This window comes from Suncus etruscus, chromosome 3, assembly GCF_024139225.1.
Source record: "Suncus etruscus isolate mSunEtr1 chromosome 3, mSunEtr1.pri.cur, whole genome shotgun sequence".
NCBI classification, from domain to species: Eukaryota; Metazoa; Chordata; class Mammalia; order Eulipotyphla; family Soricidae; genus Suncus; species Suncus etruscus.
Window position 1 is genome coordinate 136,269,771 of NC_064850.1, and position 27,375 is coordinate 136,297,145.

General features: G+C 43.2%; 1 protein-coding gene across 1 annotated transcript in view; it reads left to right on the top strand.

Annotated features, from left to right (window-relative positions):
• The first annotated feature begins 3,756 nt into the window (after window positions 1-3,756).
• Window positions 3,757-27,375, top strand: part of APCDD1 (APC down-regulated 1) — a 36,566-nt gene continuing 12,947 nt past the window's right edge. Inside the window, exons 1-3 of the mRNA XM_049770072.1 lie at window positions 3,757-3,880; window positions 16,703-16,886; window positions 20,922-21,453. Coding sequence (XP_049626029.1) covers window positions 3,820-3,880; window positions 16,703-16,886; window positions 20,922-21,453 — 777 coding nt within the window. The 5' untranslated portion in view covers window positions 3,757-3,819. The remainder of the gene's footprint in view (window positions 3,881-16,702; window positions 16,887-20,921; window positions 21,454-27,375) is intronic.

Sequence of the window (27,375 nt, forward strand, 5' to 3'; positions counted from 1 at the left end):
AAACATAGGAGGTCTCATGGTCAGATAGTTGAGCAATCATGGAAGTTCCACACAGACTGTGATCTGCTTTGTCACTGTGGACTCAGTCTCCTGAATTTCTTCTTCCCCATCAATTCAATACAAATGTCTATGAATAACTCCAAACATTCTAACATAGTTATTGATATTCTACTCACTGTGTGGCCTTATAATTATCCTGGTGAAATTATGTAATCAACTTCAGGGACCCAGATTTTAAGCTAAAGTCTATAACCACTACCATGCAACATCTCTCTGGAAAGGCCCTCCTTCCAATTTTATTGCTTTAAGAGTATTTTAACACTATATATTGTGAGAGCTAGAGAAAGAGTACAGCAGGTAAAGCACTGCTTCACAGGCAGCCAACCTGGGTTTGATCCCTGGCATACAAATAGATTACCCAAATTTTTCCAGAAGTGATCCCTGAATTTGGTGTAGCTCCAAACTAAATCGATTTGTGAGACAAATATATACTGTGAATTTTCATGACCTCTCCAGCTGTATCTATCCAGACCTTGCAGAAAAAGACAGAAGACTATGAAAACATTTCTAGGGAGTGACTCCAGCAGGATGAGGGGGAAGTACTTAATCAATGACACCACATATCAATACGCTGGCAAAATAAATTTGAAACTGATGACATCAGTTGAACTATATTAATATCACATCAGTAAAACTTGTTGGAAAAACAAAAATGAAATCATCTTCACTGTCAAAATGACAAAATTATAGTTGGTCTGTTGGGTTTCTTCTTTTTTAAAAATAACAGAATCAAATAATGATTGAAGTAAACATATTACCCAATTATTCTGCTAATATGTGATGAGTGACCTCAACATTTTTCGGTTACAGTCAACCCAGCTGCTTATACAGAAACACAACATCCCCAACACTTTTATTTGCTTGTTTCCAATATTTCCTGATAGATCAAAAGGCATCAAATAACTAAAAGACTGAGAAAAGCTAACCAACATGTGTTCTTGGTAATGTGCTTAAGCAGCCAAGTAAGCTGTTTACACCATTTCCTAATGTCCAACATCGGTGAGGAAATCAAGTTCTTGCTATAGGGCCAGTTAACCCATTGACAGCATCCAAAAGTCACAATTAGGCCAGGGAGAGAGCCCCAGTGGTGAAACACATATCTAGCATGAACAAGACCCTTGAGCTCAATCCCCAGCACTGTATGGCTTCCCTCTCTCTACCACATACACACATGCATCCAAGCACTCCCCAGACACAACAGCACCATATTATTGGGGCCCAAACTTCGGGTTTTAAAAGGATCAGGCTGAGTCAAATTACACTGAATGTGGTCTATTTGCTGGCTTTGCTACCCAAACGTTGTAAAAGGCAAAAGCTAGTGGTGAGGACAAAAGTCTGGGGAAACATGCTGCAGGTCAAGCCCTCAGTAAAAGGCACCTGCTCCCAGGCCTTGCTAAGGCAGTCTTCCTTTTCTTCAGACCCAATCTTTCATCTTTCAGATCTGCAAATACTGGCAATTTCATCCCTGTGAGCTGGGCAGATTGGCACACTATGATACCTCACCATATTAAGATGAGAAAATGATAATATTGGCAATAAAAACTGAAGCACATCCAACAGGATCAACATCACCACATCAAACGGTGGCTTTCTCAGGAAGAAATGAAAGAGAGAGAAACTGTCAACTGACTTCTCATCTATTTTACTCAGTTTTATACCCATGCTAAGGTCTGGTTAGTATTGCAAGTCTAAAACACATAGAGTTGAATTATTACATTGTTCAAAGAGGCAGAAAACTCTCTTGGGAAGTCAGGCGTTCTTTTTTAAGTGTTTTATTTATGAAAAACACTAGCAGAATTGAGTCAAGAAATGTTCTCTTGATTCCATCTGTTCCTGGAGCTGCTCTTTATCCCAGAATGAGATGACATTTAGCCTGGGAGGCTGGATTGGAACGTTATCCCAAAGCAGCTGAAGGACCCATAGAGGGGGGCCTGTGCAATGAAGCAAACCCCAGAAAACCGGCCCAGCAGCCCAGCAGGGGGGCCACCACATGAAAAGCATCCTGCTGCAGCGCCCCGAGGAATTGCAAACAGAATCCTTTCTGCCTTTGGAGCTTAAAAGCCAACATGGAACATCACCCCCTCAAGCTCCCACACAACAGGAATACCGAGCAAGACTTGGGTTGGCAAACAGGATCGTCAGTGAGGGGACCTGGGCACACTTTGGCGGTGTGTGTGTGTGTGTGTGTGTGTGTGTGTGTGTGTGTGTGTGTGTGTGTGTGTGTGAGAGAGAGAGAGAGAGAGAGAGACAGACAGACAGACAGACAGACAGACAGAGACAGAGAGAGAAAGAGAAAGAGAGGAGAGAGACAGGAGAAATAGAGAGACAGAGAGAAAAGAGAAGAGGAGAGACTTTCTATTTCAGAGGAAAGGAGAAAGAGAAAGAGAGGAGAGAGGCGAGTCAGGAGAAAGAGACAGAGACAGAAACAGAGAAAGAAGAGAAGAGAGGAGAAAAAGGAGAGAGACAGTGAGAAGAGAGAGGAGAAAGAGGAGAGAGAGGCAGAGAGACAGAGAAGAAAGGAGAGAGAAAAAGGAGAGAGAGGAGAGAAAGAGGAGAGAGGAGAAAGAAAGAGAGGGGTGAGAGAGGAGAGACAGAGAGAGACAGAGACACAGAGTTTTTCTGAGACTTCTCTCAAGTTTTAACTAGTCATCTGCCTCTGGAAGGGGGTGCTGGTGGAGGAGAGAGATTCCAAAGGCCTCCCGCAGTCTACCCCGTCCCCTTCGCAGGTCGGGGCCTGTGGCGGCGGCCCTGGAGCTCCTCAGAGAAGCCGAGCACGACCCCGCTGCAGGGAATTCCAGCCCAGACGCCTCCAAGAGGAGGCAGGAAGCAAGAAGACCTGCGATGCTGGCAGCAGCATCAGCACCCTCTTTGCTGGGACTTTGCAGGCAAAACTAACTCTTCTTCAGCAACTCGCCCTCGTCTCCGTGCGTCCTCTTAGGCTCACCTAGTCCCGCAGGAGAATGCAAAACACTCACTCACACACGCGCACAACCCCCTAAGCTTGAAGCTCCACTCCCCCAAAAAAGCCCGCCTTTAGCCAAGGAGGAATAGACTGGGGAGGGGATGGGGATGCCCCAGACGGAGCTGCAGAGGGCTGAAGTGCCCGCTTCTCACTTCCTCGTCAGGGGGGCGAGGCTGCCAGAGCCCGTCGGAGAGACGCTTCTTTCTCTGAAGGAGCGATGGTGGAGGAGAGAGAGAGACAGGGTGGCGAGCGGGGGGGGCCACATCCTGGGGGCCGGGAGGGAGGGTGGAGGCGAAGAGAAAGAGGGGCGGAGCTGGAGCGCCTTTGAAGCCCCGCGCCCCGCCCACTCAACAGTAACCACGCCCATCAGGCACAGGCCACGCCCGACCACGCCCCCTGCCCGCGGCCGCCTGCCCCGCCGGCGGCGCTCGGGAAATATGAAGAGACGCTGCAGCTGCGGCGGCGGTGGCGGCCACAGCAGCTCGGAGCAGCGCGCGCGGCGGCGGCGGCGGCGGCAGCGGCAGCAGCAGCGGTGGAAGCGGGAGGCGCGGAGCCCGGAGGCGTGTGGAGGGCCGTGCCGGGCTGGGCGCCCCGCAGCCCCCGCGCCGCGCCCCCCGGGCATGGGGCGCGCCGCGGCCGCCTGAAGCGCAGCGCGGGGCCTGGCCCAGGGCCGCACGCGGGCGGTGGCCGAACCCGGAGCCTCGCGCCGCCGCCGCCGCCGCCGCCTGGTCGCGTCCGGCTCCCGGGAGCGGAGCGGCAGCTCGGCGCGCGCGGGAGGTGCCGGCGGCGGCCTGGAGATGTCCCGCCGGGGCCGTCGCCTGCTCGCCGCCTACCTGTTCCCGGCCCTGCTCCTCTACGGTGAGCGAGGGAGGGAGGGAGTGCCGCTCGGAGGGAGCCCCAGGGGCAGGAGACGCCCCGGGAAAAGCGCCCCCGGCTCCCCTTGCAAGTCTGAGCAGAGTCCCCCGCGTTCTCCAGCTCCCCGTCGGTGGCTTTGGGCATGGGTGGGCGCTCTTTTGCAAAAGGCTGAAGTTGCCTGGGGAAGGGGGCTTGACGGGGATGCTAGTTTGTTTATTTTTTTTCATCACGGAAGGTGCAGAGATCTCACCTAAGATCCCCGGGATCGGTTGCACGAAGCAGAGAGGAAAACGGTTCCTCTAAGTCAGGTTTTCGTCTTGCAAAAGGAAAAACTGTCTGTCACCGAGTCGCAGGTTTTGCTTGCCTCTTTTGCAAAGTGTCTCCCTCCGTGCAGGAGGCAGGCGCGCTGGTGTGGTCCAAACTTTTAATGAGACCGTCTGGACTAATCTCTGATCCTCTCCCCGGGGCGGGAATTACGGCTTTGAACTCTTGTCCGCCTGTCTGGGGGCGGGCGTGTGTGTGTGTGTGTGTGTGTGTGTGTGTGTGTGTGTGTGTGTGTGTGTGTGTGTGTGTGTGTGTCTCTGTGTGTGTGTCTCTGTGTGTGTGTCTCTGTGTGTGTGTCTAAGCTAGTCCTGGGGTTCTCTCTCGTGTGTGTGTGTGTGTGTGTGTGTCTCTGTGTGTGTGTCTCTGTGTGTGTGTGTCTCTGTGTGTGTGTCTAAGCTAGTCCTGGGGTTCTCTCCCTCGTGGGCTGGAAGCAGATTCAAGGAGCCAGGGACTTCCAACAGCCAAGGTGTGCTAATTAAAACCAGTCCCTTAGGTTCCCCGAGACATGCCCCCTGATTTCCCTCCTGCTTTGACTTGATCGTTTTTCCGTGGCCTCTAGTGCCACAGCTCCTAAGGAGCTGGACTAAACCCTGAGCCAGAAGACTTCACCCCACAAGAGCAAAAGCAGCTTATGAGTCCTGAAGGATATTTTGGTATTGATCCTGCAGACACAGCGTTTCCTGATTTAGATGTCCTGACCTAAACCAACATTCCTTTTCCTTTCTCCACACCCATCAAGACCACCCCAAACCCTCAGCAGCTCAGGTCAGCACCCCCCACATCTAAGTTTCCCTAGCAGGACCTGCTGCAAGATGGAACTGGAGAATGTGTTGTCACCTACCCGTGGGATGAGCAATGGAAAAGGGGAGAGAGGAGATCCCGGGCCAGCTGCTGGGGACTTTAATTTGTAGTCCCGAGGGGACCAGGCACACCAGCTCCACAGCCCCACACACGGCCATGTCAGGCTGGGCCAGCCCTCCTAGGTGTACTCTGAGTCCCACTCGTCCCAGACTTGAAAAGTCAGGATGGCAGTAAGGCGTGCAGTTCCAGGGCCAAAGAGAGAAGGTATAATTACAGGGTTGCGCTCCTAGGCCCATCTGCTTAGAATTACAGAGCAGTTTTAATCTTTGGCTGAAACATGAAACAAATCAGAGCCAATGAACAGATCAAACAGCAGCTGCCACACACACCAGAAAAAAAAAAAAGGCAAGAGAGATGAAACAGGGAAAATTGTCCCTTTTGAAAAGTCTCTTGCAATAAAAAATATCTGGGGGAGGGGGGGAGAAAGATAGTGTGTTCAAATAACTTTGAAATAAAAAGTCACTTGGAAGTTAGGAATAAACAATTTCGTGTTTTTTATTTTATTTTGCATAAAACTATTGGCTTTTTGGATGACAAAAGCAGTCCTCAAGAGATGTGACCTGGTTTTCCACCCTCTTTTGAGAGGAGGGGGTTAATCATTAGACTTCCTTCCCTACCTGCCCAACCTAGGGTGGCATTTACTGGTAGTAGAAGTCTAAGTATATCCTTTTTGAGGTTTAGATACAGCCTCTTGTCTCCAGATTCCTGTCAGGATTGCTCTGAACAATTTGGGATCACCGAATAGGAATTTACCCAGAACTGGAACCAGAACCTGCTGTTTCTGGGAAGACCTAGAAGACTGTGGAAGTAGAGATGGTTTATGCTATACAAGGGTGGAGAGGGCCAGACTCCTTCATCTGTGTGTATGTACATACTGCTCACACTGGTGTGTGTGTGTGTGTGTGTGTGTGTGTGTGTGTGTGTGTGTGGAGTATGTAATATATCAAAAGGTTTGCAAAGTTGAATTAGAAGACAAAAATAAATCCAACAAGATGTTATTCAGTTTCAGAGGGACTCTAGTGACAAAATTAACAGTGAAGTTGTTCAATGCTTTTCTTTGATCCAGGCATGAGTGTTGGACTTTCAGTGGGAAAAATAAACAGGGAATCATTGTTTAATGTATCCATCCTTAGGAATTAAGAAAGATGTTCATAATTCATTGCAGTAATTTAAAGCACCAGGAAAGAACTGGATATTCTCCCTTTCCTCTTTTTTCACCAAATTTTATTATTGTTTACTTATGAATGTCACATTCATTTAAAATTTGTCATAACAGATGGAGTTTGATCATTTTATTAAAGTAATTATATTTAAGAGTATCATGGACATTACCAGCATTTTCTTAAAGTGGCTTTGTCCCCCAATAAATAGGCATTTATTTCATTTTGCTAACCTTCGTACCTTTGTCTACGGTTTTAAGTGTGCTGGTGAAAATGTCAGATTCAGTTTCAGCATCTTGTGGTGGTTGTTATTCTAACAAGCCACATTAGCAGTAAAAAGTACACAATATCTTCCTGAAGGTTCAGTAGGAGAATAATATAGAGCCTATCATATTTGGCATCATCCCGCCTTTGTTCAGCTATTTGGTTACTTTTGTTTCAACTCATTGCAAGTCATAAATCACCCTTAGGACCTTTTGGTGAGTAAATTACCCTCTGGTAAGACATGAGCCTGTTTATTTTTGCTATTTTTTAACACTGTAAATGTAGTGCAGGACCCAAGTTCAGAATTTGATGGCAAAAAGTGTACATGTCAGTTTTACTTTCCTCTCCTTCAATTCCGAAAACAATTGCATTTCTTAATCCAAATAAAACCTATTGAATGTCATGAAGGTATGCAGCTGGAAGACATCCATTATCACTGTTTTCTTTGCTTATACAAAAAGCCACAAAAATCATTCAGTTCAGAAACACAGATTAGCCTGAGGTATTCCAGAATAAGTAATGCTTTAATGCACAGCAAAGTTCTAATTCGCTTTGCTAATGGAAATGCTTGATTTAAAAATTTGGAGCTGATGCTGGAGAGAACTGTTCTTCAGTAGTGATGTTTACTGTTGGAGAATTCATTGACTTTTCTGAACAGGAAAGGTATCTTTGAGCTATGCCCTTTCATATAAGTATAACCTATAAAAATAGATAAACAAATGACAACAAAGAAAACGAGAGAAAGCATTTAAATAGGGTCGTTTGCAGTGTCATTTTACGAAGACAGTTTTCTATAACCGAGAAAACATTGTGATATATGTACATTTCCCCACTTAACTAAAAAATTAGTAGCTTAAATATTTAACCTGTAATAGAGAGCAGGAATATTAGACAGAACGGAAATATTCTCTTGTGAAAGAAATTGACTTGCTTCAAAGTGGTGACTTTATGCACATTCTTTTCCTTCCTTAGTCTGGGAAGTAACTTTTAAATCTAAAAATAAATGTTAAGTAAAATAGTATAATTACGTACTGTTTCAGAACATTCTAATGAAGTTGATATAAAATTTAAGTGACGCATAAAACGTCTAAGGTGACAATTTTTTTGTTTATTTATTCAGGGCCACACCCAGCAGCGCTAAGGGGTGACTCTTGGCTCTGTGCTCAGAAATCACTCCTGGCAGGCTTGGTGGACTATATGGGGTACTGGGGATTGAACCCTGGTCAGCCGTGTGGAATGCAAATGCCCTTCCCACTGTACTATCCATCCAGCCCCCAAGAAATATTTTAAAAGTACAATAGTGATTGTGTCCCCTTGTCCTACCCCAGCAGAAGTCCAATGCCAGCCATAAGGGGCCCGCCTCTTTAAGAAAGACCTTTTATTGGCTGGGGTTTGTCATAGGCCCCTGAGCTTCTCTATTAAAAAGACTTGAAGTATTTTGTCAGAGTCTTGCCTGCAAGGCCTCCACGTGTGACAGTGGCCCATCTCTGGCAGCCTGGCTCTCTGGCATCAGTTGAAAAAGGGTGTAGCAGGCCATGTCTCCCATAGACTATATATAGTGGTGAAGCACTTACAGAGAAAACTTCAGTGAAAGCACCTGTCATTATCCTCTAAGTAGAATTTCTTTTTTTTTTTTTTTTTTTTTTGGTTTTTGGGCCACACCCTGTGACGCTCAGGGGTTACTCCTGGCTATGCGCTCAGAAGTTGCTCCTGGCTTCTTGGGGGGCCATATGGGATGCCGGGGGATCGAACCGCGGTCCGTCCTAGGCTAGCGCAGGCAAGGCAGGCACCTTACCTCCAGCGCCACCGCCCGGCCCCCTAAGTAGAATTTCTTAAGTGTCAAGATTTGATGTGTATACAAGGTGTTGTGTACATCTCTCCACTTTGGAAATGAAATTATTCTGAAAAGTCATGTGATAGGTGTCTAGGTGAGATAAAAAGTATGGTGTCAACTTGAAATCACTAAGCGAACTGTTCTGTCAGTGACGCTGAATTTCATTCATTCAAAAGTAAAAGGATGAGGCCTTACTCTGTGCCGAGTGCCACTGCTTGTGAAGGATAGAAGTTTGCAATTGAGTAACACTTCCCCCCTTGCTAAGAAGTTTAGGAGAAGACATAGGAGCAAAGAAGAAAAACTCTTCGAGATTTTTAGAGTGGGGAGGATGACAGATTGTGGTTGAATTGCAGAATTTTCTGTCTGGAGTCTTAGCACACCACACCCAACACACACAAACATATAGTCATACCAATACTCTGTGTACACATATCAAATGACTTGTACACAATCTGCAGCAGCTTCATACACAACTTGCAAACTTTGCAGTCTGTATGTCAACCCTAGTACCTTGCTTGACACCCATAGCATTAGAAGAAAACTTTATAGAAAATGAGCTATTTTCCATTGGAGTTAGATGACCTAGAAATTTGAAACCTTAACTTCATTGTATTTCTTAAGTTGCTTGATTTTGTTACTTTCTAATAATTTCATAGAATTGTCACAATCTTCACTTTATAGTTCTTGCAAAGGGAAAACATTTTTAGATACATAGAGTCAAAGATTGGGCAATGTATCTCATTTTTATTTTAACTAAATTGAGAAATAAAAAACAAAACTTTGGTAAGCACAGGTCTAGTGGTTAAATGCAGTATGTTAGCAATACACACATGCTTTTATTCCGAAACATGGAAAGCTGTGCTGGAGTTTATCTACCAGTATCCACTTCAAAGCATTCATTTACAGTAATGACTGCTTATTTAATTGGGCAGGGCAATTTCATGGCTAAGTAATTACTGCATTTAATCTAATCAGTCACATTTTATCGGCTTCGGGTTTTTAAGTCTCACACCAGTTCTGACTTGAGAGTACTTTCTCACTCTGATTAGCAACTTAACATATGTCACTTTATCTAAAGTATAGAAACATTTAAAATGGACCAGAAAAGGATGGGTGAAACCCTCAGTCTGTCCAAATGACTATTAAGATTTTGACTTTATACTTGATTTAACCTTTACAATTTTTTTAAGCATTGAAGCATACATACAGAGAACAGTGTCATCAAAGATTAAGTTCAAGTGAAGAAGTGTGGTAGACTACTATATCTTGAGATTTCAGAGTTTTAAAGTTTTGTTGAGGAAGTGGGTAGTTGGACACAGAACACATCATTCTTCACTTTTCCTTTTGTCTGTTAATAGTTCATACCCAAGAGAAAACTACTCAGAGTAGGCACACTCGACTATTGGTTGAATGAGTCTTAGCTTAGGAAATCAAGAAGCCACACAGTCCTTCCCTTTCCCATTCCCTCAGTCTCTATTTAGTCCCTATCATTGTGCTGACCTGCTGTATGAGGACATATGCGTTTAGGAATAAGCTTTACTGTATTCACTTGACAGAGAAGTGCATATTTGTTCCCCTGGAAAGCTGTATTAAAGACTGTTTTCTGTAGAAACGATCAACCCTTTGATTCATTTCAGGAATCTCATTTTATTTGCTATCATTAGGACTTACAATTAGGATAGTAGGTTTAGATGCATCAGTACTCATTTGGAATTATTTTAGTGAACGATTCATTCCTTGTAAGTTAATGGCTCTTACACACATGTTGGTATTTGTGACTAAATCTGCGAGAGCTGTTGAGTTTTATTTAGTTGTCTGGAAGTGGTAATCTATACAATTGTGCCTTGAATCCTTCAGAAATTGGTGTGTTCAGCAGGTGAACTTTCTCCTAGTATCTTTTTTTCATTGTTACTTAAAAGAAACAACCTCTTAGTCAGGATAATTTTCCCTGGGTATAGAGATCATGAGACCTTCAGTGTTTGATATTAAAGTTATTTTGTAACTTTCTTACTGGAATTCTGCTCTGTGGGAACAGTGCTGATGAAAGGCTCCTACTCAGTGGTCTTAGTTGTCATGTTAGGCTCGCTGCTCCTAGAAAGTGGCATAGGAAAAGAGTGGGTTTCACTTGCTTCTTTCTGCACCTATAAAGTAACTAGCATTTGAAGAATGAAATAATAAATACATAAAGTGAACTATCAAATGTTGGGCAAATAGTAGTTATTACACCGTTATAAATGTTATTTTATCCAGAAAAAAACAGGTATTACCCAAAGCCACCTTGAAAAAACTGTAAACTCAGAGTAGTTTTCTTACTGTATGATGTGGTTCTGAGGTACTCATCTCCTTGCCTTTATTACAAGACAATCTTAATGAGAATCCAATTAACTCTGGTTCTTAATTAACCATAACATCTAGAATTGTCAGTTACTGAAACTGTTAATGTTCTTTATGTTTATGTTGATGTATATATATATATTTATTATTGTGTTTTAAAAAATGGGAGAGGGGTCATTTCATGGCTTTAGCAGGGTTGTTACCTCTTAATTTTACTTTCTCTGTATGCAGATATTGTCATAGAGGCACTGACACTCCTAGTAACAAATGACCTTTAAGAATCAGAATCGTGGGGCCAGAGAGATAGCACAGCAGTAGGGCAGTTTCCTTGCACAAAGCTGGTGTGCAGGTGATTCAAATCCCGGTATCCCATATGGTCACCCATGCTTGCCAGGAGCAATTTCTGAGTGCAGAGCCAGGAGTAACATCTGAGTTAGAAAAAGATCTGCAGTAGCAGAACTTCCAGCAATTTCCTGTTGTGATTAGCTAACACTTCCAATTATACAAATAAGCCAATTAAGCAGTTTTTAGAAATTATTTTATATAATAAGCACACTTATGATAAACAGCAGGTATATGCAGATAGTAATTATTTTAGTTAATTGTCATCCGTGAGTACTGTATTGCTATATACCAGGATGATTGGTTTACATAATTTAAGATTTGGTAAAGTTTGCATAAAAATTTATTGTTGGTATAGTACTAAATTACTGTAGATTCGATCATCCCTCATTTCTTCTTTTCTTCTCACTTTTTAGTATAATTTCTTGCATATATCTTCTACAAATCATGCCAAATATGATCAGAACCTCTGTAAAATAAGAGTTTTTATTATTTATTAAAAGCAGTTTTCCTTTTATTTTACTTATTAATACAAAAATGACATGTTGCCCTAATGCAGATAATTTATGATGATCTTCTTGCTTCCCATCCCTCTAAACAGGAAGAGAAGAGATCCTTCCAGTAGGTTTGGTAATCTTACTCTGCCATTACCTTGCTTGAAGTTTTTTGTTGGTTGCACATCATGTTTACAGTTACACAAATGCTCATTCATCGTGAAAGACCCAGTGTTCATAACGCTGCTACTCCTTTCTTGGTCACCCTGAGCTTCCCATTCCCTGAACCTTTCTGATTTTTCTAAGTGACTTTTCTGATCGTTTCAATGAATGAATTGCTACTTTCAGTCCCAGATTTGGAGTTGACATACCCCATGTAAAGCAGTGAACATCGTAGTCTTAACTTGTCTCCTTTTCAGGCACAACACAACTAATGCTAAGAAGGAAGACTTGGTTGGGGTACAAAGATAAAGCTTACATTCTTCCTCTCCTGAAGCTGAGCTTTGTGCTTCAAATGACTTAGCAACAGCCACAAGTTTAGCTCTTTGGTTCTTGCCCTCTCCTCTGTCAGTATTGCCATTTAACTCTCCCTTGATGTCCCTTGTCTGTTCATACTCTGAGGTTAGAATGAGCCTGGCTCCAAATACCTTTTACCATTCTTTGAACTATACCATTACTTAGAAAGAACTTTTTGAGGGCAGTCTTAAGAGCCTAGCTATTATTTTAAACAATAGCAAAAATTTACTGACAATCATGTGCCACACACTTTGCTAAAACACATAGTGTTTGTTGTCCTGCAGCCAACTCTGTGCTCTTTTCCCAAACATTACATACAGTCCCCTGAGCATCATCCCTACGAGTGATCTCTGAGCACAGAGCCATGATTAAATCTTCTGAGACCCCAAAACAAGTAAAATAGTCCCAAATTAATCCTGAGGCCAACCTAAAGGTGAGTAAACTGAAATCTTGGTGAGATTAAATCATTTGTTTAATACCACAATGGTAATAGTGTGTTTTATGGATTCTTAGATATCCAGAGTTTTCATATTTTAAGATCTTTGCAGTGGATATGCGTTTTTATCTTTTTTTTTTTTTTTTTTTTTTTTTTTTTTTTGGTTTTTGGGCCACACCCGGCGGTGCTCAGGGGTTACTCCTGGCTGTCTGCTCAGAAATAGCTCCTGGCAAGCACGGGGGACCATATGGGACACCGGGATTTGAACCAACCACCTTTGGTCCTGATCGGCTGCTTGCAAGGCAAACGCCGCTGTGCTATCTCTCCGGGCCCCGTTTTTATCTTTTTAGGCAGATTGGGGGAATACCTGTCCCAGTAATCTCAAAACAGGAACCCTGAGGATGACACTGTTCTTGTAGGAGACTAGCATAAATGCTCCAATTTAGCATGTGGCTTCCTTTGTGTACATCTTTGGAATTCCTTTTCTTGTGTTTTAATTGCAAATGGGCTAGTTTTGAAAGCAGTTAAATGTTTGTGTGAAGCATGCTTGGTTTTATTCCCCATAGCTCACTTATAAATTACACTCTCAGTGCTGAAAAGAAAAACCACTGTGAAAATTAAGCAGGCCTGGTAATAGAACAAATGTAGTGTCTGTGTTACAACAGTGAGGCAAATATTTATCACTGGGGGAATCATTGCAATGCCACATTTTCTCACGTATCCACAATCACTTACACAGAAAGGAAGATACTCAGCAATAGATGAGGTTTTGTTGCTGAGATACATGGAAAGCAAATGGATTACCTGTCAGCTATGAAGCAATGCAGTGAAGACAAGAACCATTGCTAAATCCCTCACAGAGATCAAAGAATGTCAAACAATTGGAGCTGGTTAGGACTGACTCATGGGTCTCTGTGGACTGTTGTCAAAATTTTTGTGTTATCATTTGAATGCAAGTATATTTGTCACTGGCAAGTAACAATTGAGACTCATCTTAATCATTAAAGTTCTGAATTCCACAACATCCTTTTAGTGGCAGATCAGGTTTCAAATTCCAGTATCTAGGAAACTAGATACTGGCCCCCACAGGATTTATCATCTTTATGCAGGATATATCTCAGGATATAAAGGAGCTCACAAATAGACCTGTATAACATAGGTTGATCTGTGGTATCCTTACTGAATGCAGATAATTTTATTTGAAGCAGAATCTTCCCCAACTTCCAGTGAATTGAAATCTTTTTTGTTTGCCTTATCATTAATGATCAAATAATTAATCTCCCTTACCCTCCTAGAGAATACTGTGCTGTGTCTCAGGCCTAGAACCTTTAACAAGGAATTCAGAAAATACTTCCTCTTATATTCTTAATAATGACAACTATTGGGTTTGGCACAGGTCCTGGAAAGCCAACAGAGATAATACAGGTGTCAGACCAAAGGGAATAAAACATTGGAATCAAAATAAATACTTTATTAGAAGACTCAGTAAATATGGGTCTATGGTAGACTGACTTCCAGGTTGTGTCCACCTGGAAATTTTTTAGAATGTTGTCAGGGAAACTAATCATAATGCATCTGTTTTATAAACACTCTGATTTTGCAAAAAGAAAAATAACAACCAAGTCAGACACATTTATTTATTCTGCTTTATCAGGGCCACTTCATTCAAGGGGATTTGGGCATTGGGAAGAACTTGGTTTTAGAGCAGAGATTCACAAACTTACTTCTTTAGAAAAAAATCATTTAACAACTCCATGAAAATATACCCCACAAAAGGGGCCCCCACTGTCACCCTTGAGGTCTCTACTACCAATCTGAAGTGGCCCAGCAGCCTCATCCAGGGAGTGATATAACCACTTTGGGAAATAGTGCCCAGAGGAAATACCTCCTTTCTCCCCCTATGGAATTGAGAGTCCATTGGAAAGAAGGTTATCTCAATAGACATGAGTGTTGATACCAATGGGCATAAATTTCTGATTTGTTACGGCCCTCATTCTGGCTCACACAGGTCTAAATACCTTGATTTAATTAAATAGGGTTGGTGTTGAGGTTGTATTGAATTGGAACAAGATAAGGCTAAAAAGATAGTACAGTGGGTAAGGCACTTGCCTTGCACATGGCTGATTTGAATTTGATTCCTGCCATCTCATATGGTCACCTGAGCACTTCCAGGAGAAATTACTGAGTGAAGAGTCAGGAGTAACTCCCGAATATCATTAGTTGTGGCCCTAAAACTAGTAAGAACAAGATATCAGGGCCCAGAGAGATAGCACAGCGGAGTTTGCCTTGCAAGCAGCCGATCCAGGGCCAAAGGTGGTTGGTTCGAATCCGGGTGTCCCATATGGTCCCCCGTGCCTGCCAGGAGCTATTTCTGAGCAGACAGCCAGGAGTAACGCCTGAGCATCGCTGGGTGTGGCCCCAAAACAAAACAAACAAACAAAAAAGAACAAGATATCATTTTATTTTAAAATTTCTTTTCATAGTACTCATTTAGTTGGAATTATACTTACTGGAGCCTTTGACTCATTGTCCTTCACTTTGTTTAAGATCTCTGAGAACAATCCAAACCTGTTTATTTCTTCCAAGGCCACATTCTATTCAAAGGAAAACCTTTGAGATCCACATGGAGATCTTAGCACTGAAGATATTGATAAAAGATTGATTCAGTCCTCAGAATAATGGCCAACATATGAACATTTTATTAGTGTTAGAATGTTAGCATTCTATGGATTCCTCATCTTTTTTTATTTAATTATTTTTTTGGTTTTTGGGCCACCCTCGGTGACGCTCAGGGGTTGGTTACTCCTGGCTATGTGCTCAGAAATCACTCCTGGCTTGGGGGCCCAAATGGGACACCGGGGATCGAACTGCAGTCCGTCCTAGGTTAGTGCATTCAAGGCAACACCACTGCTCCAGCCCCATCCTCCAGTCATTTTTATCATGTTGTTATAAGTCACTGTAGTCTGGATCTGACAATTAATTTTAAAATGATTTCATAAGGCATGAGCATAATTCTCTCTGAAGTTAGATGTTAACTAAAATATATATATAAAATTATACATACATATACTTGTATATACTTACTTCCTCAAAGGCATTCTCGTGGGTATATTTTATATTGTGTGGGTTTTTTTTTTTTTTTTCATTTTTGTTTGTATCTAACTTGTTTCCTTTTTGCCTAAAACATAGGAGTTCCACGATGAAGACTTGCTAGTTTGGGTTTGTGATCATACTGAGTAGTGTTCAAGGCTTACTCATGGCTCTGTGATCATTACTGGCAGTGCTCATGGAACTATAGGGGATGTTGAGGATTGAAACAGAGCTACTTGTGTGAAAGACAAATGCCTTACCATTATTTGAATAACCCCTTCACCAGCCCTAGACCTGCCAACTTGTTCATTATTTCAGATGTGACTCTCAATGGACTGGCATTTTATGTTGTAACTTTATGTGTTTGCCTTATTCTAAACACATGACAGATGGCAGTTTTTGTGCTTATAAATTTTAGTCAATGTAAATATACACTGAAGCCAAATTTTGTTATAGTCTTTATTCCTTCAAGTCATGTGGGTAAATAAAGTATTTGATCTGGCAGTGTTCTTTATTGTAACTCCATGTCTGTTCAGTTTGTTACCAACTTTGCACTAGATGTTGGCTTTGTAGGGAATCGCATCCTTCCCTCATAGTGGAGAAGGCATCTGAGTTGCACCTAATCTATAGGCAGTTATGTCAAGGACTTCCGTTTAGAGAGAGTGGGAAGAAAACACATGACCTGGTTTGAACAGAGGAACCACTTCAATATATCACTTAATGTCCATCTTCCCTATTTCCCTCTTTCTCCTCTCCCTTCAATCCCCATCTTCAGCTTTTTGGTGATTCTAAAACATATCCATTTATCTCTTCTGTAACTCTTGTTCTATATATTACCTTCATTCCAACAACTGCCTGTTTAGATGCATGGCATTATTTGTAGTTTCCTAGATGCTTGGATTTAGCCCAGGCTTTCCCTAGAACTAGCTGGGTGATTTCATGCTGGTCAAGTTTGCAATCTCCATGGACTTCCAATCTCCCCAGCAGGAAAATGTCTCCCAGGACACTTTCCAGTTTGGAAAGTGACAGCAGAGAGACTAAAAAATACGGAAAGAATAGGAGTTCATCTGCCATTTTCATTTCCCTGCCACAGAGGTGGTTCTTTCACCTTATGAAAGATATAAGCTGCTCTCGCTCTCCCTACAGTTAACTTCCTCTTTTCTTTTCCAGGGCTGGGAGAGGGTTCTGCTCTCCTGCATCCTGATAGCAGATCCCATCCGCGGTCTTTAGAAAAAAGTGCTTGGAGGGCTTTCAAGGAATCACAATGTCATCACATGCTCAAACATCTCCACAATGGTGCGAGGATCACTGTTCAGATGCCACCGGCAATCGAGGGACACTGGGTATCTACCGGGTAAGAGGATCAGGGTAGTGGGTGGGACAGGGAGGGAACCAGAGAACACACTTCATAGAAGGCCATTTCTTTGGTCTTCTCAGATGCATAGAGACTTTAAGTAGTTGGGACTCTGTATCAGCCATATGTGATTGGTGGAATAAAAACTTCATACTATGTAGCTAGACCTATGATGTTTGCATCAGTGTTGAACCTATACTGATATTTTCTTGTTATTCTCTAAACAACATATTAACAGCTTCATATATATAAACAGCTTCATGCCTGGCATCTATATTGCATTGGGTATTGCAAACAATCTAAAGGTAACTTAAAGTATTAGGGAAGACCTATGTGGTTATGTGCAAATACTATACCATTTTGTTTTGTATTCTCTCTTTTTTTTTTTTTTCCTTTGGGCCACACCAGAAATGCACAGGAATTTACAGTGTAAATTACAATAATCCAGGCTCTACAGTCAGAAATTATTCCTGGTGATGCATGGGGACCATATAGGATGCCCATATGGGATGCCAGGATCAAACCCAGGTCAGATGCATTCAAGGCAAGCACTTTATCTGCTGTACTATTGATTGGACCCCAAATACACCATTTTAGATAAGAGACTTGAGCATCTTGGGAGTTTGGTTTCCAGGGGACCCCTGTAATCAGTCCTCCAAAGGTCAAGGGGGAGGATTGTACTCTACAAAGATGAGGTGTTATCTAAGTTCTTATTGAGAGCCAAGCACCATTTTGAGACTCTCTGCTTGGTAAAAAAAAAAAAAAATCAAGTCGAGTGCTGTAGAAATCTTAGCTAAAGCAGAGATTATATTGTACTACTCTTAACCACAAGGTGTGAGTGAATGCGTCCTTGTTTACCGAACTCTGTGGGACCACTTCTGTATAAAAAGAAACCATTAGCAAGTGAAATCAGGAGTCTGTTTCACCAACCCTGAAACATGACTGGCCAGCTCCTGGTGCTCTAAATATTCTAGCCATATTCTGGTAATTTAATATGGCTACAGAGTACTAAGAGTAAGTTTAAATGGTACTCATGCTATCTCTGCTACCCAGGGAAAAATTCTTGTATTCTTTTCTGGGCTGTGGAGCTGAGATTTATCCCAGTTTGAGCTCTGGCTTATCTTCCATTAGTGCTTTTAAAAATAACCTAGAAGCAAACCTGCAAACTTTTTCCTACCATTAAATTGTGGAGAATTAACAAGGCTAACCCCAGAATCTGATCACTTCACCAGTACAGCCTCCAGGTACCTTGGGGAGAGATCAGATGAATATAGAGAAAGAACAAAGGAATTTTAGAAGATGATGAAGACCCAGAGGGCACTTTTCCCCCTAAAAGTGGGATTTTTCAAAAAAAAACAACAAACCACATGATAAATAAATATTTGCACAAATAATGCTAATGCAATATTCTTTTAAATAATGTGTCATCTCATTCAGAAAATATTTATTGAATTCGTAAACATATGCTGTGCATTGAGCACTAGTCTTGATTTTGCATATAGATCAGTGGACAGAATAGGTATGGCCCTGTCTTCAGGAATTTTACAAATAAACAGAAAGGGGAAAAACAGCAGGTGTTAGCTATCAGGAGGTCCTATTTTAGGACAGGGTGGGGTCAGGAAAGGCAACCAGAAGAAAACACTTGGACTGGGTTTTGGCATCTAAAACTCCCAGAAGATCTTCCTATGGAAATTACTAGTAAAAGATAGGTTAGAGGAACAACTGACCAAGTTGTATTAAGCCAGAGAAGGGCAACCCCAGACAGGCTGCATAGAAGAGAGAAAGCCAGTTCAAGACACCTTGAAATCTAGGTTTCTTCTGAATATGATTTAGTTGAAGAGAATTCATCAGTCATGGGAGCATTTTCAGCACAATTTATTCCTACAGGACCACCCAACTAGGAAAAGACAGTCTAGCTTTCATGTGGCAGAGGATGGTAGAAACATCTCAAGAACATCTCAAGAAATAGCTCAAGAACTGTTGCAGCAGTTGTGACTAGAAATTAGAGGTTTGGGTGAGGATGGTGACTAGATCAGTGAAGATGTGAATAGACTTAAGATACGCTGACACTTGGAAGCTGAATCACAGATCTCAGTATTATAATCATGTATTACAAATAAGTGATATTGTCTAAAACACAAAGAATGTCATTCAAACTCACACTTTTAAGGATGGGTTCCGGAAGAACTGATCCCAAGTTTTTTTTCCTTCTTCACAATAGATGGATATTCAGAGTGAGGCTATAGGTTGTTCTTTGATATCAGTTTACCATCATTACTGAACAAAAGTACCCATTTTGAAAGAGTGTTGATTCATAAGTTTGTTAACTAAAAGATAGAAGTGTTAAGCAATTTGGACCCCACTGGTCTTTGGGATGTCAGCCCCACTGCATGATTAAGCAATGCCGAGTACAGTACAAGCTAGAATTAATATATAGTAAATATATGGTATATAATTATAATTTTTGGATGATCTGTATATCATGTAAGTTATAAGCTATAAGACCAAAATTGTTGGCATAAAAGTCATGTTGTATCAAAAGGATTTAACAGAAAATTAGGCCTCTGAGTTCTTTGGACTCTGTCTTGAATTAAAAAAAAAAACCCTGGTATTGCCCTAGTATGAAGTATGCTACATATATGTAAACTGTTGAAAAGCAGTGTGAGAGTAATCCTAAGTAGAAACCTACTGAGCACTTGTGTTTTGTAGACCTGGCCCAAGCACTTCTAACTTGGGAATTTAGCATTTATGTCAGACTACTGCAGACGCTTACATGCAAGTGCATACACACACAACCAAAATAAGTTGATGTCCTTGACAATAACACAAACAAAATTACAGACCTATTTCTCTCATATCATCCTACTTTCTCTTTATTTTCATGTTGAGAGGAGTTGCATTTTGACTGGATGGAATGGTGATGTTCTAGAATAAAGGCTCTTGGTTTATATATGAGCACTGTATTCTTCCTGAATCCACCCAGGAATAAGGGAAGAAGGGCTATGCTTTCTACCTCAACCTGTTCATAAGAAAAGAATGGTAGACTCTTTGGTTGAGTGATTAAGGGACAAAGGCTCTAAGAAAGCCATACTTCTTAAATGCAGGGCCCAGCTTGAAATTTGGTTGGTTATGACACTTTAGGCATGCTGTCTAACCTCTTGGACCTCAGTTTCCCCATCTGTAAGATTTGGATGATCTTGATAACTAACTTACTGAACTGGTGTATGTAAAGAACTTCGAACATGAAATTTACCTATACATGGATAGATATGGAGGTTATCATGCTATGTGAAATGAATCAGAGGAAGATATATAGACACAGAGTAGTCTCAATCATCTGTGGGATTTAAGAAAAATAAAAAGACATTGTAATAATACCTAGAGACTATAGAGATAAGGGCTGGAAGAACCAGGCCTTCTTATGAAGCTTACCACAAAGAGTGATGAGTGCAGTTAGAGAAATAACTGCACTAACAACTACCATGACAGTGATAGTGAGAAAGATAAATAGAATGTCTGCCTCGAAGACATGCAGATGGTGGGGGAGGAGAAAATTGGGAACATAAGTGGCGGAAAAAGTTACACTGGTGAAAGGTGGTGGTGTTCATTCAATGACTGAAACCCAACAATGAATATTTTTGTACCCGTGGTGCTTAAATAAATTATTATTAAAAAGCTTTTTAAAAAAGAACTTTGAACAGTGGCTAAACCTGGAGAAAGCATTGTGTTCTGATCAACATTATTTCTTTTTTTATTTGTTTGTTGTTTTTTTTTTTTGTTTTTTGTTTTTGGGCCACACCCAGCAGTGCTTTGGAGTTACTCCTGGCTATCTGCTCAGAAATAGCTCCTGGCAGGCACGGGGGACCATATGGGACACCGGGATTCGAACTAACCATCTTTGGTCCTGAATCGGCTGCTTGCAAGGCAAACGCCGCTGTGCTATCTCTCCGGGCCCAACATTATTTCTTAACTCTGTCACGCATCCTTTCCTCCAGCCTTGGACTTAATCAAAATCTCTTTCCTCTTCTCCTTCAGCTGTGAAGTCAGGTCAGGCCCTGAGTTCCTCACAAGGTCTTACAGATTCTACCATAACAACACCTTCAAGGCCTACCAGTTTTATTACGGTGGCAACCGTTGCACGAACCCCACCTACACCCTCATCATCCGGGGAAAGATTCGCCTGCGCCAAGCCTCCTGGATCATCCGTGGGGGCACGGAAGCTGACTACCAGCTGCACAATGTCCAGGTCATCTGCCACACGGAGGCAGTGGCTGAGCGGCTCAGCCAGCTGGTGAACCGCACATGCCCAGGATTCGTCCCCATGGGAGGTGCCTGGGTTCAGGATGTGCCTTACGACCTGTGGCGGGAGGAGAACGGCTGTGAATGCACAAAGGCTGTGAACTTTGCCATGCATGAGCTGCAGCTCATCCGTGTGGAGAAGCAGTACCTGCAGCACAACCTGGATCGCCTGGTTGAGGAGCTTTTCCTGGGTGACATCCACACTGACACCATGCAGAGGATGTTTTACCGACCATCCAGCTACCAGCCACCACTGCAGAATGCCAAGGTAACCCTAGCCTTAAGATTAAGGGTACATGGGAGAAGGAGGGACAGGGGAAGGAACATGCTATGGAAAACAACAGAAACCAGACAGCCTGGTTGGCTACCACTTTGTTCTCTAAAATGCAACCTTAGTTTCCCTGAGAGTGGCAATGAGCCCTCATTGGTATGGTTGGAGCTCCAGTGATTGTCTTGGAAAGTTCCTCAGACTACTTGGAGTGTGACTCCATTTTCTGTGATTCTGAGAGGAAGGCCTGAACGAAGTATGGAGAGATGTTAGCATAGCAGCAGGCTCAGCCCTGGAGGAGGCAGAGAGGCATTGAGGGGTACATGATATTGCTCGCATAAAACTTTGGAACCCAGGAGACCTCCACGTAAGTTCAGCGGACACCCTTCCTCATTGCCTCACTGTCTCCAGTTCCACATATCTGAGGTCTAGCACAGGCTGAAAATATTACCTACAGTTAGAGAGTTTGAGAAAACACATTCACAGTAGTCTGTTGTTACAGCTCTTTTATTTTGTTATGAATCTAGTGTGTCCATCTCTTACCATGCCTAGTTTATAAATTAAACTTTTAAAAAAAAATAATTATGGGGGCAGGGCACTCATTGGGCTGAGTTTGGGGCCTGGCTACTCTTCCTCTGCACTCAGGGATTACTCTGACAGGATTCATCATAAATGACACCTAGCATCAACTCAGGGTTAGCAAAGTGCAAAGCCAGTGCTCTAGTCCTATAAATTAAGCTTTATATTGATTTGACATAGAAGAGGAACTTAAATATACAGAGATAACATACATATGGGGTTGGATCCTAACCCTAATTTTGGGCTTCCACTTTGGGTGGGTCTCAGAATGTAACCTCACAGATAAGAGGGAGTTGCCACACTATTTTCAGTATTAGTCACCTTAGGAGCTGGCAAGACCACTCAGGTCGGGGGCGTTCAGTCTGTCAGAACCCAACCTGGCTGGTCCATTTCCAAGTTGGATCTTCTACACAAACCTGTCACTACACTCCACCCTTTCTCTTTGCTGAAGCACCCCGCGAGTGCTACAAACAGAAAGGAGGACTGAATGGGCAGGAAACAATTAAAATCTTATAACGTTCTTTCCTTGAATGATAGTCCAGCAATTATATTTGGAATTTGCAAAGCATTTCCTTCCCACAGGCTTAGAATCCGTGTCAGCATGTAACAGGATCCTTCCCACCACAGTTCAAGGCAGGGAGTGGGTTTAGGATTCTGGTCATGGTCAGCCAAGGTGCCAGCACTTCCCACTGGACTGGCCACCCCCCACTCTCTGAAGTCTGGGGGAATCCTCTTAGAACAACTTGCCAGTGTATTCTGTGCTTAACTTCCTTTCATTTCCCCTTTTGAGTTCTTCCATGACTGGAGGAGATAGCAGAGACAGGCCCTTGCCAAAGCCTGCACTGGCTCTCCCTGCTTCCTTATCTGTGTCGTGAGTTAGTGTAATGAAAGTCGCCTTTATTGTAACAGTGATAAGTCAGCTTGGTGGAGGCTGTTTCCTCTGGCTGCACCATGTCACGGACAGACCTGGTACTTGTGAGGTACAACCTGGCCCAGGGCACAGACGCAGTGTTCCCTTAACTGCATCACTGGGCCATTCGCCAGCTGGACTCCCCGTAGGCCCTGAGAGGAAGGTCTAAGGCTGAACATGAGCCAGGTCCACTGTGTTCCTTCTGTCTTGCAGAGGAGGACGAGTAAGTCAGGACTTGGAGAGGCCAGGGACCTCCTGCCTGCTGCCCTTTTCATATGGTAAAGTCCACAGGAGAGTTAGCCATGGGGGTCACATCTAGGGGCCGGGTTTTCTGGGCTGGCTTGTTCAGTTCTCCTGGGGGAACTAAGGAAGAATGGGCTTCTAGTTCTACTGGTAGGGGTCCACATAGTGAGCCTGCTGCAGCAAAATTGCACTTTTGCATCCATTGTGTATGTGTGTGTGAGAGAGAGCATTGGGGAAGGGGCATTTTCATCTGTCCATTTGGCTTCCCTGGAGGACTGTCTAGCCAACTTTTAATTTATCTCTGGTAATGGGAGGTAAGAATGTACAGAACTAAAGAAGGGGGTGAGAACAGTCCACAGATTAGCCAGAAATCTCCTGTGTGCCAAGAGCACCCCCTCTGTCTTACCCAGAGCTTCTCTGAAAATCTGCTAAGCAAGCAGAGTTCTTTCATCTTGATTCACAACAGTGAGCCAAATAACAGACCGTGTCCAAGAGACATGACAGAACAGCAAAATCGCCTCTTGGGAGTCTTAAGAAGGGTGAAGGGGGTGCATGCTTCAGGAGAAATGGCAGAGTGGAGTCCCACTTTGCTCCAGCTGCAGATCTGACCTTGCCTTAGTCATTGGCTCACATGTTCAGATTCAGCTCAGATTTAGTTTTCTCAGTTTTAGGCATCGACCTAGGTACATTGATTCCCTTCAGCTCTTTTAAGACTGAGGAGTAGGAAGTAGATAAACTCTCACAGATTGTTCTTACTCTTTTCACTCTTTGTGCTATAAAGCTATACTGCTGGGAGCACCTCTCCTTAGCAGACAGTCTAAGAGGTAGAGTCTATATTCCTTAGTATGGCCTCTTCAAATAATTCTGTCCCCCATTCACTGCCTGTTGTCTCTAGTAAGTAGCCCTCACTGAACAGAGGCTATCTGTTGCTAGAGTAGTGCCACATGCTTGTGGGCCCCTAGAGGAAACAGTCTAGCAAGTGAGTTATTAAACATTGGCATCGAAATTAAGGATGACAGTGGGAGAGCTGGCCTTAGAATCTTTACGAACAAGAAAGAGGGCACACACACACACACACACACACACACACACACACACACACACACACACACACAGAGTCTGGAGAATGGGCCAGAAGAGGGTTTGGGGATCTGGTAGTGCACACACACACACACACACACACACACACACACACACACACACACACACACACAGTCTGGAGAATGGGCCAGAACTGGTAGTGCATACTAGAATCTGATTGCTCTGCTCTCATCAACACTGAGGTATTGGAACTGCTCTCTGGCCTTCTTTAACCTGAATTTTTCTTTCCTGTCAGTGGTAAAACTTGGCTTCCTGTGCAGAATGTTATCTGGTGTCTGGAAGGTCCTCTCTAGGCACCCTCCTCCCAGACCTGGAATAGGGAGCTTCTGGGAAGATGGAGCTAGGAGGAATGACAGGGCTAAGTGTTTTATGATACCCAACTATAAAATGTTTCCTCCCATTCTCTTTCCCTGCCCTGCATATTGAATTGTGGGAAGGCTTATTCCAACCCTTAAGAAGTAGCCTTTTCAAACCATAGGTCTGATGATTCCTTTACTTAAGAATATTAAAACTGAAAGAACTCCAGAGGGTCTTGAGAGAGGGTACAGAATTAGGGCATTTGCCTTGCATGTAGCTAACCCAGGACTGATCCTCAATACATTCCACATATGGTACCTGAGCTTGCCAGATCCATGAGCACAGAGCCAGGAGTAATTCTTGTGCACTGCTGGGTAAGGCCCAAAATACCAAAAAGAAAAGAAATTAAGATCTCTGGAAGGCTGGCGATTTGGTACAGGGGGAAATCTTTCATGCAGCTGGCCCATTTCAGTCTTCTGTGCTTCATATATTTCCCTGAGGACCACCATAGGTCACTCCTGAGTACAGAGCCAGCAATAGACCTAACCCCAACTCATCCTCTAAAAGAACTTGACTACCTGAGATACTATGCAAGGCATACTCTTAAGTGGAAGAAAATAACGAAGAAAAGGAAAAAGGTACCTACAAGCATGAGTCATTTAATATTCTGTAAAGTTTACATATGATAACAAACTTACATGAACTCGATATTTCTGGAAGGGGCACATAGGAAACCCAGCAGTGATGACCTCTGCAGGGCAGTTGGACAGAAAAGTGTCATTCTATACTGTTTTGTACCTCCTGCTATTGGTACTGTGATATCACATTACCTAAACACTATCCCTGCTTAGAGTGGAATTAGGCATTAAAAAGTGAGGGCTCCAAGGGGTGCTGTGGCCTGAAGAAGATAGTGGCTGCACCCGGGCCAGAGTCCTGGAGCTGATATTCCTGGCAATGGGGTGTGTTGGGGGAGCTTCCTTAGAAGACTGGCCCCAGGGTCTAAGCAGCACAGGGAGCTGAAAGGGCCCCTTCTTCTCTTGTTGTCCCTGGCATGTGCATTTTTGGCCCACAGTATGCAGCCGGGTCTTCAGGAAGTTTTTAGATCCTTCCCAGGACAGTTTGGAGAAGGAATAAATGGACTTGGCTGTACGGGCCTTTGCAGACACATCAAATGCAAAGCTCCAGGTGCTCTTTGCCTGTACAGTCTGCAGGGTCCTGGGCTTCCCTGCGGGGAGTGAGCAGGAGGAAGGCTAGGTGCACATCCGGAAAGACCCACAAGCCCCCGGTCCCCTTCTTTGAACTCTGCCTGTGCTAATTGCAGGTCCTCAGAGACCTGGCTGAAAATTAGTTTAAATGCTAAATTGAGTTTGAAACCGCTAGACTCAGCCCCTTTGGAAATGGGACACCAAGTAAAAATAGAAAGTTTCAATCACCTTGTTTTTCTAAGCTTTATGCAGCTTTGCTGTTGAGGTTCTGAGTTTTTTGGCAAATAAATTATATTTGAAGAAAATCAGGTGTGGTGGGAGGATTCTTCAGAATGAAATTTGGCTGCTCTTCAGTTGGAAAAAAAAAATCAATACCTCCTAAAGGAATCCCAAAAGAAGACACTTAGCCCAAATTGAGTTAAACACCAGGGCCACCATGACCCTCTCTGCTTGGACTTGGGGGCAGCTGAGGGGCGAGCTATTAAGGCTTGTTCTTTTCAGTGGTAGAATCAAATAGTAATTAGAAGCAAATGATTGCTGGGTAGCTGGAATCGCCAGAGCCTCCGGATTCATAAGCAAATGGCGATTTGGTTTTTCTCCAAACTTTGTGCTAATTTAGCCACAGAGTCATAAATCAAAGAGGTTTGCCTGAAAACCAGACAACTTCCCCCAAGTTTTGTATCTTGAAATTCCTACCCCAGTACATTCACATCAGGAGAAAAGCACTAATGTGTTTTAGAAGCATCAGCCCAGGAAGAAATTGTCCTCGCTTTATCTAAAATTCTGTGCAGGTCTCAAGGCCAGGACTCATTGTTTTGTTTTTGACTGATCACGCCTCCTCAGGCCCAGGTAGAGACTGAAGAAGTTTAATTGTGAGACTTTCTGGTTTCTCTGACTGAAATTCTTGGTCACAGCCAGTGAGCCTGGTTGCCTGTCTGGAGTAGAATTAGGGCTATAGGAGTCCTGCTTTAGACATAGATAGACTCCAAGTGCAGGGATCCTGGAGGAGTGTGCTTGGATATTGCCAGAGTAACAGGAGGTGCTTGGGGTCTATGGAGAAAAATGCCACACACCCCCCCTCTTTTTTTGCCAGTGTTCTGGGAGAAGTGAGGGGAGATGGACTAGGTGAAAGGGATAGGCTTGGAAGTCACGACTCTGAGCCCAGCTTTTTACTTAATTTATTATTTTATAATGTTGCCTTTTGTTGGGGAAAGGTTGGTGCTACTCCTCCCCAGTGCTTAGACATTTTTCCTGCCAGTGCTCAGGGGACCCTGTGGTGCTGGAGATCAGATCCAGACCTCCTGCATGCAATGCCTGTGCTCTGCCCCATCTCACTCCCTCCCCTGTCCCCCAATGTCAAGGCATGCAGCATCCATGTCTCCATTACTTAGGGAAGCACACTCCAGATGTGTCTTTTGGCTTTCCTGGTGCAGTGCCTAATTTCCCCCCACCCAAGAAATATTTCAGCCAGAAGGCCTGTTGGAGAAGTCCATCATAACCCCTGCGTGGATTACTGGCTATATTTCTGACATGGCTGTGACATTACAGTTCTCTTTTCCTTTTGTTTGACTTTGTCTCCCTTGCTAT